The sequence below is a fragment of the Gallus gallus genome, chromosome 4 (genome assembly GCF_016699485.2).
Source record: "Gallus gallus isolate bGalGal1 chromosome 4, bGalGal1.mat.broiler.GRCg7b, whole genome shotgun sequence".
NCBI classification, from domain to species: domain Eukaryota; kingdom Metazoa; phylum Chordata; class Aves; order Galliformes; family Phasianidae; genus Gallus; species Gallus gallus.
Window position 1 is genome coordinate 1,388,203 of NC_052535.1, and position 18,140 is coordinate 1,406,342.

Here is an 18,140-nt window from a genome sequence, read left to right on the forward strand (position 1 = left end):
GACAAAGCAGGCAAAGCAATTAAAACCATCGTGCTGTGACAAATAAGCAAGCATTCCTTCTTGGTCCCTCCCTCCTTTTCTTTCATCCACTCCAAAAAGCCAGAGGTACCGAGATGGGGGATTTGGAACTGAGAAGGACTGCAAGGAAGTTTCAGCCCAGGCGATGGACAAACCTATTTTTAGTGGAATGGAAAATGCTCCTCAGAGGCCGTGGAGCGCTGCAGTGTGAGACACATTTCCTCCTTCCTCGTTTCTGCTGGAAGAAGAGAACTTCAGAAGCAAAGAGCAAAAATAAGAAAACTGCCACTCCAGTGGCTGACTGCCTGTGGCTGCATTGGCAGCAGCATTTTCTTGGGGGAAAATCCCAGTGTCACCTGGTTCTGAGTGTGCAGGGGCTCAGCTGGGATGCACAAAACCTGGGGTGAGCTGCCAAGGCTTTGCAGCTCCGAAACACTCTAAGATTTCCCTTCTGTTTTGGGGGGTCAGAAAGGAGTGTTTTTGTTACCATCCAAACACGTCATATGAACTTACACGAAATTATCGACTGTGTGATTGAACGATGCTCTGCAGTTTGGGCTCTGTAACAGCAAAAGAGCCAACGACGAGTGGTGATCTTTCAATTGCCATGAAAATACTTCTGACTGTTTTAACAGTGGCCCCTCAAGGCAGAAATGATTCCTATCATGGGAGGGGGGGGGGGGGCGTTGCTGGAAGCAGCGCATTTTGAAATGCTTGTCAGCGTTCCTCTTTCTGTTATCTGATGGAGAGGGGTTCAGAATAAATATTGCATTCACGTCCCTCCTCGTCCACATCTGCTTTTCGCTTCCTGGTTGCACTCCTATAAATAAATGATTATAACATGTAAGGGTGATGCATGCGTAAATATGACAACGTGATAATAACATACATGTTTCCTGCTACGTGCTGCACATATCACATGTAATATATAGATATTAAAAGCCTTATATATAATTTTTATATAACACATCGAATAACAAATATAATATTAATATTATAGTAATGATAATAATTAAGCCCCACAGCTTCCCAGCCCCAGGCAGCACTGGTGGCTGCACAGAGCCCAGGGCTCCTCTCACTGCTGGGGCAGAGGACAGCGAGGTGAGCAGTGCTGCAGAGCCCCATGCACTGTGTGTGTGTGCTGCCCTGGGTCCCAACTCCCACAGTGCTATTGCTCGTGGTGTTTGCAGCAGCACAGCTCTCCTTTCCTACAGGTCATCCTGGTAGCAAATGTTTCTGGTGAGCCAAACCGAGAGCAGGAGCAATTTCCAGCAAGCTATGCAAACTGAAGTGTTACCTATATAATTAGGGCAAATCTATGGGGAAAACACCTCTGTAACCAGCATAACTGTCTACAAAATCCCTAGAGTAAATTTGGCTTTATCAGCAAAAACCCTCTTCCTCACTCCCTGCCTGTGTGATAACGTACATAGGAAACTGACACACAGCACAGGCAAGCAAGATCTCTATCATCCAGGCTCACACTGCTGCCCTGCCCCAGCACTGAGCTCCCATAGGAGTGGTAGAACAGAATCAGAGTGATCACCCAAGAGGGTTTTGGCTGCATTACTTCAGCCAGCTCTTACAAAAACCCAGACAACAAACATCCTTTTGTTTCAGACAGCTGAGTGCCAGCCCCGTTTTGCAGCTGGGTCAGCTTCGGCGTGAAGAACTTCAGCAGAGCAGTTCCGCAGGTGCCATGGCTGGTGCTGTTAGAACTGCCGTGTTGTTGCTGTGCTTCATGTACAGCCACCTGCACTAAACACGGAACCATCTGTGTGCACATTGCTGAGCTGTTCTAAGCCTGTTGTGCAGGCAGAGCTGTTCATACATAGCAGTGCCCTTCTACAATTTTTCCTTTTGTTAGAGCTCACTTTTTGAGCTGGGCAACATGTTTCATGTACCAACATGTGCAAGTATGGCTCTGGTCAACTCCAGCTCTCCTTAGCCCAAAGAGCATGGCTTTGGCTCCAATCGATCAGGTCTATGTGCTGCGTGAGGCTGAAAGGGCTGCAGATGGAGGCTCATGCAGATATCCCACCTGCTGGGGGACAAGGTTTGCTTCCCAAATGTTGCTCAGGTCCATCATTTCTCCTGAGGTCCTTTCCCCAGTCAGGCTCTGCCTTGCTGAGCTGCAGCACTGAGCAGCACCCGCACGGGACAGACGACTGCGACTGGATGAATTCCAGCTGCTACGAACAGCTTACAGACCAGCTAAACAGGATGCACTGATAAACGCTGCAGTATTGGCCAACAGCTCAATATTGCTTTTCATCAAACCCCTGTAAATGATTTTAAAATAAACATGTGATAGTCTCCCAACTTCTAGCAAGCTCCTTTGACAATTCATGGAAGCAGAGCAGCCCATAAAGCACAGCGGGGCATTTTAAGGCGTGTTCACTGTGGGCCATAATTGCCTGAATTAGAGCCATTAGTTCTCCATCCTTTGATGCCCACTGTTCCCCATCAGGGCATGGGCACAGCAGCGTTCCCCTGCACACTATTAAAACTCAGTGGATTGGAGAACTGGAGGGCTGAGCCCCATTTAGCCCCCAGAATAAAGGTGAGGTGAGATTTCACCCCACTGTTGGAAACACTTTAAGTAGTGCAACCACTCAACATTGCTGGAAGCAGCTTCAGTACATCTAGTCTGAGCAGTCTGCTTATTAAGAGCAAGAGAAACGCCAAGCAAGGCTCAGATGAGCTCTATGAAAAGCTATTGGGAAGTTGGGCTCTGCTGGGAACAGGAGCGGGTGAGATGGAGCAGCCACGGGCTGTGACTGACCCCCTTGGTTGGGAGATGAGAGCAGAGCTGATTGCAGGAACTTTGGGGTCACGTCCATGGTCAGCTCAGTGCTGTGCTTGGAGGGGAGGCACAGTGGCAGGGCTGCTCTGCTCGGGATATTCTGCAGCATCATAAGGATCCAAGCCACCCTAGAGCTAAAAGCCCAAAGATGAGAGCACATGAACCCCATTTTGGGACATAACTGCATACACCCATCCAGGACTCAGCTCAGGAGGGCTGGGAACCCAGCAGTTGAGTCCCTCAAAGCAAAGCCTCACACCACAGGGACGCATCAAAGCAGCACCTTTGGCGGGCTGTGATGTCACGCAGGTTGCCACGCTGGTGTAAACAAGGCTGGTGTGGTGCTGCAAGCCGGCGCACTTCCTCCTGCCTGCAGCACTGCGCCGGCTGGGTTGCTGCCTGACGAGGTAAGGCTGCTTTTATGCTCTCTCTTGGTGATCTAGAACAAGCATTAAGAAGCTTTTAGGGTCTCCTAAGCAGGCATTGCCCTCCCTGGCTTTTTCCCTGCGCTCAGCTCTTGCAGGAAGGGGGCTTGGGAAGCTCTGGTTCTCAGCACAGCAGCCCTCCGGGTGCTCCAATCCTCTGCGTGAGTGCATGCAGGAGGCACAATAGCAGCTGCATGAAATTGCTGTCCCCACAGCAGGCAAAGGTTTAGCGTGGGCAGCTCCTGCTGCTCCTCAGGATCACTGCTGGGCCCAGATTCCTTCCTTTGCCTGATTTCTCCAAGAATATCTTTCACTTTAAAATGACACTTTGCGATAAGGGGAACTATTGCAGATCTGTTTGGGTTTCCTTTTATTTTTTTTTTTTTTTCCTAACACCAATTTATACTGCCACTGAAGGAATAATAATCTCACACTGCCTTGCGGCATCCATGCTGCCCTTGTGGCATCCATGCTGCCCTTTGCCTGAATCAATGGCAGGACATCACTGCCAGAGGCAGGGGACACAACGTGACATGCAAGAGGGCTGCTTGGATGTGGCTTTGTCCTCAAGAGTGCTGAGGCTCAGAGCTGAAATTACAAGTTTCAACTGCAGTTGCTGGCTAAAACTTAGTTAACTTCATTCACTGCTGCTTTTAAGCCACATTTTGTCAGAGGAGCAACGGGATAGCATTCACCTGTGCTCAGGAGAAGCTCAGCAGCACAGCCAAGGGGCAGTTTGGCAGAGATCCGCATTGGGTGGACCCTAAATCTGAAGCTTTTTAAAGCAAATTAAAAGGAAAAAGGAAATCAAAGTACTGAGGGTGGATCAGTGTCAAACTGGGCTTGCCGCAGACCAGTGTCAGGGAGGACAGCAGCACTGGGGCAGAGAGCGACGCAGAAGGAGAGGGCTGCTCCAGGCAGGGTTCCAGCTCTCAGCTCTGCCCTGGTGTGGGTGGTGGGACCCACTGCTGTGCCCACACCTCCAGCACTGGGAATGGCACTGCAGTGCTGTGCTCTGGGGCCGTGCTGCCCAAGCCAGCTGTGGGAGTAGGAATGAGAGCAGAATGCAAACCAAAGTCTTCACAGCCCATCCAACAGCCCAGATCCACTCCTCTTTTCTTTGTGGAAGAAAAATAGAAAAAAAAAGTACCTCTAACTGTAGGACTTTCCACTTCTGAGTACGGAGGTTTCAGACTGAAGCATGGGTGCAAAAGTGCAAGGTTCTCACAGCCCTGAAACGAGGACAGACATTTGTGCTGTAATCAGATCAACCTGCTGCAGGCAGGCAGCAGCAGGTCACCATGCTGCAGTGAGATGAACCTCTTTTTCCTGGAAGTGCCATGTTGTGCTTCCAAATTGTCCTGCTATGAGTAATTACGTGCATGCTTCATTCTTTCCCTGCTGCAACAGCCTCAGGAATACAGACTCTCAGGGAAGCATACAAAGCAGTGGATAGCACTGCATAGACCTACTACCAATTTTTGTTGTTTTATCTTTAAGCTGCATATTAGGAGCCGTGTCACCACAGTGTGGTGTGAGGGAACAACAGAAAGCACTTTGACGTGACACATGGAGACGAGTGCTGATAAAATCAGCTCAAGGACTTCAGCCTTCACAGTGATACATCGCGTAGCAAACGCTGTCTGAGCAGCTTTGCAGATAGGAAGTCTGATTACAGACCGGCAGGGGCATCTGTGTGCATGTGTTTGTCCTCAGGGAGGAAGGTGAGGGGGATGGAGGGAGTTACCCCCAGACTGAGCTAATGGGAGGAAGGGGGCAATGCAGCCACTTTTACCTTGAAATGCCACGTTGTTTCCAGATTGTCCTGCTACAAGTAATTCTACGCATGCTTTGTTCTTTCCTTGCTGCAACAGCTTCAGAAACACAGGCTCTGCAGACCAGATCCCACAGGAATTGCCATAGAAAGTCTACTCTTACTTGATGTGTCTCCTGGCAAAGCCTAAGGACAGGCTTCCACATCAAGGAAAAGAGGGCTGCATTTGAGTTAGGGAGCAGGAAAGTTCCTTTCCTTTCCCAAGAGCCCTGAGATCAGGTTAATCACTCACAGCCACTTCTAAATTGCCCCCTGTACAATTTAGTTAAAGGGATGGATTAATGTCATTAGGTCTCTATGACTTCGTAGTGAAGTCTCCATGCTCAGCATGCACCATGTGCCAACAAGCAGCAACCCATATGCACATGGATGGTGTTAATGCTACTGCAGCACCCATCCGGGTCATCCTACTCAGTCCATGCTGTTGGATATGCCCAGCCCCGAGGCTAGTTGAAGCAGAGGAGAGGCTGTCCCTCACCCCATAACCCCAGTGCTGCCCCATGCACCCCCTGCTCACCAGTCAGAACCTTACATTTGCTCAGGTAATGGGGCTGGGACACCTTCTGCCCTTCCATAGAGCAGGTTCTGCAGCCTGTGGGCCCTGAAAGCTGAAGTTCTCAACCCCCACTGCCTCCATGTAAACACCAGGGATAGGAGGACCAATCCCCAGAGCATTTTTTTTTTTCCCCTAATATCAGCAGCACAGGAGTTCTTTTTGGGATCACCCTGAAAGATAGCAACACAAAGTCATGAGAAGGTGGCCACACCACTGCCTCTGCCCCACTGCTGGGACAGCCCCAGCCCCTCCATCTGTCCCTATGGGCTTAGAAAACTGCCTTCAACTGGGCAAAGAGGAGAAGTTTTGATTAACTCTGACACCTTGTGGACAATTAGCAGATTAGGACAAAGCCAGGAAAGGGGAATATCTCCATACCAGGGGCACTGCCATGGGCTCAGGCTGCTGTAGCTCGCTGGTGCCTGGGCACAGCTTGCTGCCATCAGAGCATGAAGGCTGAGATGTGAGACCAAGTGTGTGCATCATCCTCACATTACAGCGGATATACATCCCAGACACATACATTTACCCTAAATATCTCTGTTTGGTGGTCACTTTGAGTCAGCAGCCCAAGCCCGATTACTCTGAAAGCTGCTGTTGCAGCCTAGTCCTGAGCTGTCACATGAAATGTAAATAAGCCTAACCGTATCTTGGATCCCCGACATGCAAACCGACTGCTGTGACTCATCTGACCTCAGCCCCACTGAACATCAGAGGACCGTTGGCCAGCATTTGAATAGCAGCGTGTTCTCAAAATGGAACGTTTTGCAAATGCACCCAGTCCTCGGTGGTGTCAGTGGCCATCTGGCACTGTGTTTTGTCGGAGCACGGGGCAGTCAGCCTGACCTTGGCATGCAGGCAGCTAATAACTCTGACAATGATGCTTAATGGTTTCTTGGCAAAGTGGGAGCTCACCTGGAAAGTGATGAGAGAGCAGCACGTGTCCAGCTGGGGCTGCAGATGGACCCAGCCTGGGACATCTCGGTGTTATTGGGCTGTCCCAGGGAAGGAGGGGTTGGGCAGTGTCCCCCAGCTACAGCAATTCTTTGTAGTTTGATGCAGCTGAAGGATGTAGCCCAGTTGCTAATGCTGAGCACGTGGCAGGAGATAACCCTGCGTTGTGCAAACCATGAGATAATGAAAAAAGAAGTTAAGAAGAGAAGCAGAGTTCTCAGCAGCTCCTGTTAATAAAGCCTGTAGGTGCAGACACTTGTTGGCCCAGCACTGGGGCCACCTGCAGCCCCAGTTAACAAAGTGAAGAAAACCAATACTATTTGTGCTCTTCGTCATTTGAGAGTTCTAATCTCTTTTTGTTTACAGTACAGAGAAAAGAACCCGTAGTAACAGGGGATGAGTTACTAATATCTACCTACAGAGACGCTTCTTTTTCTGGCAAATGCCCCGGGCAAGTTTTACTGCCAGGAAATGAGTCAGAAGCAGTGCCTGCAGTGCCATATGAAACAGGAAGCCAACATTCAATGTTAACCATCGCATTAGACACAGAAGGGAATCACTATACTAAGAATTAGAACCCTATGGGGAAATACCCCATAAAACCAAACTCCTGTAACGGATCCACAGGTATGATCCAGCTGTTGGCATCCACATTTTGGTCACTGGGCCACATGGCTGCTTGCTTGCAGAAGTCAGGCTATGGCACACTGTAAGAACCAGAAAGGTCAAGGCAATGGAACGGCATTACAGGAGATGCAATAACAATGAAACCTGTGCAATAGAAAGGTGTTACAAAGAGAAAGTGCTCACCTGTCTCTGAAGATCAAGCCTCACAGGAAAAACTCCAGACAAGAGGGAACTCCAACCAGTGACCCTTCCCCAGTCACAGTCAGCCCTTAAATGAGGGCTAAGAGAGGTGCAGCCAGGCTCCACCCCTTCTGGTTGCACAGGTGAATTGCCTTCACCTGTGCTCTCAGGGCTGACCACGTCTTTTCCCCAGGTGCTCAATCAGTGATTCAGGCCAGGAATCAACAGTTACCATACACACACCTCCCTTCTGTGTATTCCTTGTTGGAAACCACGTCACAGATGGGTTAGAGCTGCCAGGATGGGAAGCTCCTCCTGCTCTTTCATGAGCAGTGTGGCACATTTTCTCCCATGCTTATGGAAACTGGAAAGCACAGCAAGGGGACTGATGCTGTGGTAGCAGCCCTATCTCCTCTGCAGGAATAACAGGAGACAGTTTTGAAGAAGGTAGCAGCATGTTCTACACAGGGGACATTCTAAGCCTCAGTGTTGTCAGATAGGAAACGTGAATACTGACAACTCTTGTAGTGCCTTTGCCTTTACAAACACTGCTTTTGCTCTCCCCAGGAATGACCCGCACTCCCCCTCCTGTGCCAAATGCTCCCAGCAGTCCCATCATGATGCACAGCAACTGGACTTGCTCTGATCCCAACGTAACGTACAAATCCACGCTGTACGCAGCCACCTACACCATCATCTTCATCCCCGGCCTTCTGGCCAACAGCGCTGCCCTCTGGGTGCTGTGCCGCTTCATCAGCAAGAAGAACAAAGCCATCATCTTCATGATCAACCTGGCCGTGGCTGACCTGGCGCACGTCCTGTCGCTGCCGCTGCGGATTTACTATTACATCAACCGCACGTGGCCTTTTGGGAGATTCCTCTGTTTGCTGTGCTTCTACCTGAAGTACCTCAACATGTACGCCAGCATCTGCTTCCTCACCTGCATCAGCATCCAGCGGTACTTCTTCCTATACCAGCCCTTCAAGGCCAAGAACTGGAAGCGTCGCTACGACATCGCCATCAGCGCGGCCGTCTGGCTCTTTGTGGGCGCTGCGTGCTCCCCGTTCCCCATCATGCGCGGCTTCCGCCTGCAGAACAACTCCAAAACCTGCTTTGCAGACCTGGAGGTGAGGCAGATCGAGAGCAAAGTGGCCACCGTGGCGATGACGGCCACTGCGGAGCTCTTTGGCTTCATTGGGCCCCTCATCGTTATCGTGTTCTGCACCTGGAAAACAAAGATCTCCCTTCGGGGCTTCCGGATACCGCTGCAAAACAACAGCGAAGGGCGGAAAGCTTCGAGGATGGTATCCACCTGTGCCATCGTGTTCTTTGTGTGCTTTGCACCGTATCACATCAATTTCTTCTTCTACATGATGGTGAAAGAGAACGTCATTACGGATTGCCTCCTGCGCAGGATCACGCTGCACACTCAGCCCTTCTGCTTAACTCTTGCAAGTCTGGACTGCTGCTTGGATCCGATCCTCTATTTCTTTATGACCTCAGAGTTTCAGGACCAGATCTCCAGACACAGCAGCATGGCCATCAGGAGTCGGCTCATGAGCAAAGAGAGTGCGTCATCAGTCAAGGAATGAAATAAAGCCAGCTAAGAGAGTTAAGATCTTTCATCTGAAATCCAGGACCATTCAACTACCAACTCCATTGCTGAAGACACCTCGATTGTTCAGGGGAGTTTTGTAGCAGTGGAAATCTTTCAATACACACAAGATAAAACTTTATGATCAACGTGTTGGAGTGACCCAGCAGACACTGACTGCACCTACCGCTGTGATGCCCACTCCTGACCCAGTGGGACTGGAAAATCCCCAAAGCCTTTGATGGGAAATGGTGGAAACATCCTAGGAGCTTTTCTTCCCATTTCTCCAACTCCAGGGGCTCTTTGTTCAAGCCAAAGATGATTATTCGTCCATACACTGGCATCTGCTGAAGTGCTTTCACTGCACACCATGCATGCGAGACCATGGAAGTGGCCAGGAATAGCAAGCAGCAGTTTCGCTGTCCATGCTCAGGGACACAGATGTGTGAGCTTGCTCCAGCATGGAGCACCAGCTCGCTGCTGCCTGCCCAGCTCTCAGAGCATTGCTCTGGTCATCACACTTACCACTGCTTCATTCCTTTCTGCTCTTTTCATCATCACCTTCTTCTCACCCAGCTCCATGCATGCTTCTTACCTGTGGATGCATCCTATGCCTTACCCTGCAGCCAGCGCTGTGAGGTTGTTCAGGTTCTGCACAGAGGGACCTTTCCTCGCTCCATGTCCCCTTCACACCCCAAGGAACAGCACTGCCATCAGTGGGGGCCCAGCATCAGTGCTGCTGGGTTGGGTGACTCCCATGGCACCACGCAGGTCCTCATCCCCATATGTGCACGGCTCCTTCAGCCTAGTGCTGGGACCACACTGTGAGGTCCTTCTTTAGGGGTTCAGGGGCACATCCACTGGAGAAGAAAGGTGCCCTTCCCTCTCTGGTTTCCCTAAAATGTGACATCTCCTAGGCCAAATTCTGCCAATGTATGTAACAATGGTTTCCCCATGATAACTGAGGACTCTTGCTGAACAGAAGCACTGATTTATTCCCTCTGATACCCGTGTCTTTCCAAAACAAATGCATTCAGTGGCTCCATCTCACATGTTGCTACAAAGCAGACACAATACCAGAAACACTTGCTGGGTATATTTTAAACACACAATTCCTCTTAATTACTTTTTCACTTACCCAACATTTTTCTGCATATTACAGATTTTACTTGACTGTTTTACAACAAAGTGGGGGCAATTCAACAGCCAGGTTTGGAAAACCATTACACTGGAGCTCTTCTCAAAAGCAGGGACCAGCTGTTGATTGAACCCAATTAGCTGCCATAGTTCTCTCGTTGGTGAGAGGATGAGTATGAACAACAGTATTATGAACTTTTACAAGCAGATAAGTGAGGATGGCAAAAGATGCTCATCCAAACAGAGTAGCATTCACGTGGTGTTACTGCAGCTTCTATAGCTTTGTAGTGAGAACTGGGAGCTGTTTGCTGTGTTTACAATTCTCTGTTTATCAAGTGAGAACAAGTTGAAGACACTGTTATGGCGAGTGTGTAGCTCATCCTACGCTGTTCTTTCCAAAAACTGATGCTTCAGAAATAAATGCATTTTTGCAAGTGTAAGCTGAGTTTCCTAGTGGTCCCTTGCACCTGCAGGACAGAATGGAATCAGCTCCTCCTTCATGTGGATCAGAGGTCATTATGAAGTACATTGGTTGCTGCTGACTTTTCTTGTTCTTTAAGATTCCTGTCCAGTCTATGGAAAGGTGTGGGATGGACCTCCAGAAGCAATAATGTTCCCATCCCCCTGAGGGCATCCCCAGCGCCTCACCTCCTGCTGTCACCCCAACCCCCTGCCTTTCTCATCTCTGAGCTTCCTCAGACCCCACTTAGCCAACTTGTCTGATCTGTTGCACATCAGAGACCAACAGCCTGTCTTCTGCTAACCCATACAAGAAATCCCAAGGTTTTAGTCCGAGCCAAACACTCAGCAGCAGAACAGGCCCCCAGCAGACCCAGCTGCCCACCAGGAGGGGATCTGGAGCTGCAGATGTGCCAGCCCCACTTCCTGCAATTCACTCCATTTCCCATTGCCATACAATGTGTTTATTATTTTGTCCATAGGAAGCACCACTTCACGTTGTTCCTCCTGGATTGTCTCCTGTGCTGGTGCCATTAGCAAAAGAAATATGTCTCTTGCAGGGCAAGCAAATGGTTCCTCATGCTGACTGATGTCAGAGCTGAGAGGTTCCTCTCCTGCTTGGGGAAGGGTCCCCCCCTATTGCACAGCAACAGGAGTGGGGTTACAGCCCGTGGGGTTACAGCCTGTGGGGTTTCTTGCCTTCCTGCAGGTCCCCGGTGCTGAGCTGCAGGATTCTATGAGTACCTCAACTTCGGTTTCTTTCCCATCATGAGGTGACAGCTCTCTGCAGAGAAAAATCACAGTTCTCTGTAGATGCAGGAGGACCAGGAGCTGCCCCAAAGGTATGAAAGCTCTTCATCCCATTCAATAGACCCCGGGCACATGACTTGTGCATTTCCACTAAAAAATACCTGACTTGTGCTTTATGCAAGAGCTTAATCTGAATAGATTGGCAATGACCAACTCCAATCTTCTTTCCACTGCTCTCATGGAGACCCACGTGCCATGGGGACCAGCCCAGCCCCAGCACCACACACTGCCAGCCTGGTCAGCCCAATCCCTGCATGGGGCTGATGGTGTTGTGCAAAGGAGAGCAGCTCCTCCGAGTGCTGTTTGTCTGACATTCTTCAGGTGCATCCTGTCAGACATTTCCCAGTGCTGAGCACTCACAGAGGTGTGGGTGATCTGCCCTTGGCCTCCTGCCCACAGGATACCAGCCTGAACGCAGAGCTGACCTTCCGCAGGAGGCTCAGATAAAGCCTCACACAGCTATTCAGGAGTTCCTTCGTGACTTCTTCTTTTAAAAATACAAACGTGCAGAGTGCAGAACGCATGTCCTGCATCTCCTGCTGGAGTGCTGAGCAGTGGGGAAGGGCTCAGCAGGGGCATGAGGGGGAGCTCAGTGATCAGCTTGTCCCTGCAGACAGCTCCAGAAATAGGGCTGAAGTGGATGGGAGCAGGCTGGATGCATGTCCTGGCCTCAGGAGGAGGACATCCTCACAGGATATCCTGGTAAAACATCACGTCGCTTTGGAATCAACCTTTAACCTCTGCAGAGAGATGCTCCGGCACAATCCAACCCCCCTTGTACAAATCTGAGCTCTTTGCAAACAATTGCACACAGTTGTTTCTCCCAGGGATCGCCGTCAGCTGCTGAAAATGATTAATGGGGAGAAAAGATGAATGATGAGCAGCTCTTGAACCTTCCAAACCACTCTGCGGGGCTGGTTCCAGCCATGGGGCTGGGGACTTGCACTGCATTTGGTGTTACCTCTTCTGCCTCTCTTCCACAGTTATGTTTCTGCTCATTTTGCAGGGTCACAGAACTGTTTAAAGAAAATAAATATAGAACAGATTAGGATAGGATGGGATGGGGTAGGATAGTGTGGGATGGGGATGGGGTGGGGTAGAGTAGGATGGGATGGGATGGGATGGGATGGGGTAGGGTAGGGTGGGGTGGGATGGGATAGTCAAAAAGGACCTACAAAGATCATCAAAGAGCCCTTATTTTCTACTGCACATTAAGTACAAGACAAAAGGGAATGTGGCAGTATCCACCTCAGCTTTACCAAACCCAGGGCCAAAAAATGCAGCACTGAGAATGAGGCAGCTCAGAAGTCACGCGATGTGTAGGTGTGCCAGTGCTCAGCAGCTGAGAAAGAAGAAGGTCTTCCTCAGCAGTAGAGGAAATAAAAGTTATGTATGTGTATAGGTAGATACATATATATAGATATGGAGAAGGAAGTCAAGGATGTGAAACTGAAAAGAAATTGAGAATGGTGGACATTCCGTTCTTGTAAAAATGTTGTACCGTTTGGGGAAAATTTCCATCTTAAACCATCACATAATTGCAGAAATAAATTCCAAAACCCTGTAAGCTTCAGCCTGTAGGGTTCATCATCTGAAGTTAACAGGGATTCCAAGGGAATGCAAGGAAATCTCTGCCTCCCAGCAACTTTCTACTGACCCAGCGTTTGGTTTTCCTTTCTATATGAAACAGCTCTCACGAGCACAGGAAAGCAGGGAAAAGGAGAAGTGGACTGACCAAAGCTCACATTCACACCATGCAACTTTGGAGCAGAAAGAAAAGTTCCGCCAAGCTCCGTCCCGCGGCATTGGTCGCAGTGACACCACCGCCCTTCCAGCTGTTTTCACGTCATTCACCAAACACATTTTGTGTGCTGGAGGGAAACGAAATCCAGGATTTCCTGTTCTGCAGCCGCTGTGCCGGGCTGCAGATGCCGGCAGGATTCCTTCCAGCGCTCCAAAACCATGTGGGAGTTTGGAGGGGAGCCGCTGGAGCCGGGAGCGCTGCAAGGAGCCGTCGCAAAGCAAAACCGAGGGCTCGCTGCTCCTGCAGCCTAGCATGGATGCCAGCCCCGTGCAGGATGGGAGCTGCGGGGAGGTAAGTCCGTTGCTGCTGTGTCTTTTTCTCCCGTAGATAGAGGTGTGGTGGATCTGAGCAACACTACCACGGCAGGTTTTGATTTTCTGCTTTATATTTGGTTTTATATTCTGGCAGTGACTGTGGTCACGTATTTCTGTGTCGCTGGTTGGGAGGGGGAGCAGAGCGCTGTGCACACAAGCAGCAGGCAGCTTGCAGCAAGCATTGCCTCCTACAGCAAAGAACTTCAGCTTTGTTACGGGCAGGAGCTGCTAGAACCGACCGGCTCCATTTATTCATTTCCCATCAGTGCTTGGATTAAACAAACAAAACTACTGCTTGAAACACAGGTTCTAAAAAGCCTCTGCTACTTGAAATCAGCAGCTCACTTCAAGCCAAAAGTGTGGGGATTCCTCTTTTTCTTAATGTTTTCTTCACTCAGCTGCTTATCCCTCCAGCATCCCAGCACTGAACAGAACTGGAGGGTGGCAGCTCTGCCATTCTGTCCCATTCCTTCCCATCCATCCCACCTCATCCTGCCCGATCCCATCCCATTCCACTGCAGCCAGACTCCAGCACGGCTCCGTCTGCCCAACAAACCCATGGAAAGGATGAGTTTGAAAGTGGATCAGGGAGCACTAAAATCCATACCACAGAAATGCAGAGCTGGGTGGGGCAGGCAGTGATTCAGAGCAACCAGGCGATTTCCAATACCAACAGCCATGTACGTGTCCAGAAAAAGACACTGCTCACATGCTCCAAAAAGCACCATGGTGCTGTAATAGCTGCCTTAGTGCCCTGATGAAGCAGGCAGTTGGCGCTCACAGCTGCTCTGCCCTCTCTCCCCTCTGCATTTCCAGCTGTAAACCCAGCAGGACAGGCATGACATTCGGCTTGCAGCTGGATAAATGTCAGCTTTGCCACAGATACAAGTCCCCCCAGTCCCCATCTGCATGTAAATCAGTGTGGGGAAAGGGCATTACTTGTTATACCAATAGCAATAAGAAAAAGAAACATCCAAAAATGAAGGGATTGCAGGCAAAACCCTGCCAAAGCACAGCAGCATCCCCGCTCTGTAATGAATGAAAACCTGGTGCTGTCAGGAGGAGCTGTGCTGGATGAGCTCTGCCAGGATCCGGTGCTGCTGACTGCAGGGAGCTCCCCCTGCTCTCACCTGGTGTAACGGTAAGCACTGTCAAACCAAAACTACACATCCAGGTGATGGCCCAGCCAGGAAACGTGCACTGCTGGGCTGCAAACAAAGCCAACAAATGGAGAAAGCAGGCAGTGAGGCTCCCCGTGGCCATGGCTCTTAGGATGTGGGCTGCAGGGACAGGAGAACCCCTCTGACACATAGGATACGTATGTAGCATCCCTTGAACCTCTATGGAGAGACCATCCTATGTATAAGTAGTGTCCTATCTATGTGTAGAGAACTACCTATGTGTATTTGTATCATCCTTTATACGTGTACAGAGAGAGCATCCTGTGTATATATAGAGCATCCTCTCCACAGCATCCTCCTGCACACAGAGGTACGCCAGCCCCCAGCATGGCCTGCTAACACTCCCGTGCTGGGAGGAGAAACAGGCAAAGGGATGGAAAGAAACTCTACTCACTAGAAGACAGATGCATTTATCTTCCTGCGTGTCCTGCTGCTGGAACACCACTCCTGTTGCCATAACATGATGCCTGCACAGCACAACACGAGGACACAAATTGAGTTAGCAGGACCAGCAGAGGGGCTGGCGTGCGTTCGGCCAGCTATTAGCTTATAACCCAGCTCTGAGTCTGGAGCCAGAGCTCTGATGGATCTGTCTGCACCTCCCTGGCCAGCCACTGCTCTGCCCTGCTGCACCATTTGTGGGTGCTGCCTTTTGCCATGCTGCTGGTTCGCACTGAACCTCTGTGCTGAGACAAAAAAAGGGCCACTCATAGCCCTTCTTTATTTGTAGCCTCATGGAAATCACTTGTAGGTGTACCAGAGAGCACCAGTTTGATCAGAGTTGGACAGAAAGCTCCATGCATTAGAAGTGGTTCCAGAAAAAGCCTGGATAGATGAAGATGTGCTCGGGTATTCGCAATGGCAAATAATGATATGGCACTCGAGGCAATGTCACTGTGATACTGGGCTGGGGGACACAAAACTCAGCTGTAGTTTTGCAGATAAAATCTTCTAGGAGCAACACGGAGGATGCCCAGAGTCAGCATGGCCTGAAGTGCGTTATTCAATGTGGGGAAACACTGTGTGGCATTTGGCAGTACATGGGGACGTGGTTTAGGGGGCATTGCAGTGAGGGTTCAAGGCTTGGGCTCAGTGATCTCGGTGGTCTTTTCCAACCATAGAATCACAGTGTTATTATACACCACCTGTGTTTGCTCCTTGCAGGAAGCCTCCGTCCGCCTGAACCCACTGGTGAGCGCAGAGTCTGGGTTGCGATGGAGAGCAACGTGTCCTCGGGGAACTGCAGCCAGCCCCAGATGTCCTTCCAGAGCACGCTGTACGCAGCCACCTACACCATCATCTTCATCCCTGGCCTGCTGGCCAACAGCGCTGCCCTCTGGGTGCTGTGCCGCTTCATCAGCAAGAAGAGCAAGGCTGTCATCTTCATGATCAACCTGGCCGTGGCCGACCTGGCACACGTCCTCTCACTGCCGCTGCGGATGTATTACTACATAAACCACACGTGGCCCTTTGGGACCTTCCTCTGCCAGCTGTGCTTCTACCTGAAGTACCTCAACATGTACGCCAGCATCTGCTTTCTCACCTGCATCAGCATCCAGCGGTACCTCTTCCTCCTTCATCCCTTCAAGGCCACGGCCTGGAAGCGTCGCTACGACGTGGGGCTCAGCGCGGCAGTCTGGCTCTTTGTGGGTGCTGCCTGCCTGCCTCTCCCCATTGTCAGGAGCCCGGCCCTATCCAACAGCACCACCACCTGCTTCTCCGACCTGGCCGTCAAGCAGCTGACGCCAGGAGCCTCCATCGCTCTGGTGACGGTGGCGGAGCTCTTTGGGTTCGTCATCCCCTTTGGCATCATCGCGTGGTGCACCTGGAAGATGCGGCAGTCGCTTCAGGAGGGCGGGACACAGCTGCAGAGCACCAGCGAGAAGCAGAAGGCACTAAGGATGGTGCTGATGTGTGCCGCCGTCTTCTTCATCTGCTTCACCCCCTACCACATCAACTTCCCCTTCTTCATGATGGTGATCGAGAACATCATCAAGGACTGCACCGTGCACAGCAACACGCTCCGCTTCCATCCCATCTCCCTCTGCCTGGCCAGCCTCAACTGCTGCCTGGATCCGGTCCTCTACTACTTCATGACCTCCGAGTTCCAGGACCAGCTGCTCCGGCATGGCTGTGCTGCCCTATGGGCTCGCCTCGCCCGCAGCCGACGCAGCCTCACCATGAGCAATGTCGGCCACAACATCCGCACCAAGCGGAGAAACCTGCCAAGGTTTCAGTTTTGGTCCCTCCCCAAGTTCTTTGGGAGGATAAACAGCATGGAAATCCCCCCGATGCAGCCCGACGAGCTCCTCTTGGAGTCCATCTCTTGAAAACGAGGCATTCCTCTCCACCTTGGCATTCCCATTGCTTGAGTGAAGATTGTGTTACGTCTCCAAGCGCACATTAATACGTGTTGGTCTTCAAATACGTGTTAGTACGTGTTGAATTACCCTCATGTGTGACAGGTGTAGGGATCAGACCTGGGAGGACATTCTGGTCAAGGAAGGTTTGATGCTGCTGTTGGGGACAGTTTGCCTTACAGCATTTTCCTTCGTGTCACAGCCACCACCAATGTCAGTGTTTCTCCCATGCTGGACTGTGAGGGCCTTCCTCCCCTGCCGTTGTTGTTTCAGTGTTTTACCTATTTATCAGCTACAGAAGCCCTCCTGCTGCAGCCTGGCTGTCCACACACTGGGGTCAGGACACTCAGTGAGCCTCATGCAAATCAAACCTCTCCAATAGGAAAACCCATAATCTGGGTAAAACCCAGACAAGTCGGGACCTCAGGGCTGCAGTGGGAGGATGAGGGGCTGGCAGCGCTGTTCTTCCTGCCATCACTAGAGCCCTGTGCTACCCAGCACTTTGCTCAAGCCTCTGCTCATCAATGCAGATGCTATGCAACCCCTCATTTTTGCTTCATAACCCAGAAACGGTCCCAGCCTTCGCTGGGGACCAAGAGACATTTACAAACCCCACCCGAGCACATCCTATGGACTTACTTCAAACTCGGGGGGAAATAAAATGTTCTCAACAAATCTTTGCATACCATGGGTATTATTTTAAAGGCTGCCACTTGCAAATAACCTTGTGGCCATAGGGTTTGATTTGAGCCTCCTCCAAAGAGCCCCAAGCACCACACCCAGGCAGCATTTCCATTCTGTGCTCTCAGCAGCTGCATTAGCTCTGTTTATCAGCCAGTCCCACACCAGCTCTGCTCCCCCAGCACAGCACAAGCTCCAGGGATGCCCATCCCACTTCTGGCCCCATTTGTGCTACTGGAGGTTCCAAAAAGCCCCATGGGCAGTGCATGGATTGGAGCTTTGCTCTCTCAGACCAAAGCACTGGTGACTGCAGTGCCAAAAACCCTTGGAGAATTACTTAAGTACGTGTAGGCAGAGGGCTGGGGTTTATTTTGATAGAAAACAGACTGATTGATAATTG

The 18,140-nt window shown here is 50.6% G+C and overlaps 2 protein-coding genes across 2 annotated transcripts; both read left to right on the forward strand.

Annotated features, from left to right (window-relative positions):
• The first annotated feature begins 3,177 nt into the window (after positions 1 to 3,177).
• On the forward strand, positions 3,178 to 10,571 carry P2RY10 (purinergic receptor P2Y10). The gene is made up of 2 exons (XM_420149.7): positions 3,178 to 3,231; positions 7,968 to 10,571. Exon 2 carries the CDS (start codon positions 7,970 to 7,972, stop codon positions 8,990 to 8,992), a length of 1,023 nt encoding a protein of 340 aa, XP_420149.3. The 5' UTR covers positions 3,178 to 3,231; positions 7,968 to 7,969; the 3' UTR covers positions 8,993 to 10,571.
• Positions 10,572 to 13,290: 2,719 nt separating this feature from the next.
• On the forward strand, positions 13,291 to 17,734 carry LOC422147 (putative P2Y purinoceptor 10). Its single transcript, XM_025149826.3, has 2 exons — positions 13,291 to 13,495; positions 15,864 to 17,734. The coding sequence occupies exon 2, from the start codon at positions 15,914 to 15,916 to the stop codon at positions 17,027 to 17,029; it is 1,116 nt and encodes a 371-aa protein (XP_025005594.2). The 5' UTR covers positions 13,291 to 13,495; positions 15,864 to 15,913; the 3' UTR covers positions 17,030 to 17,734.
• Positions 17,735 to 18,140: the final 406 nt, after the last annotated feature.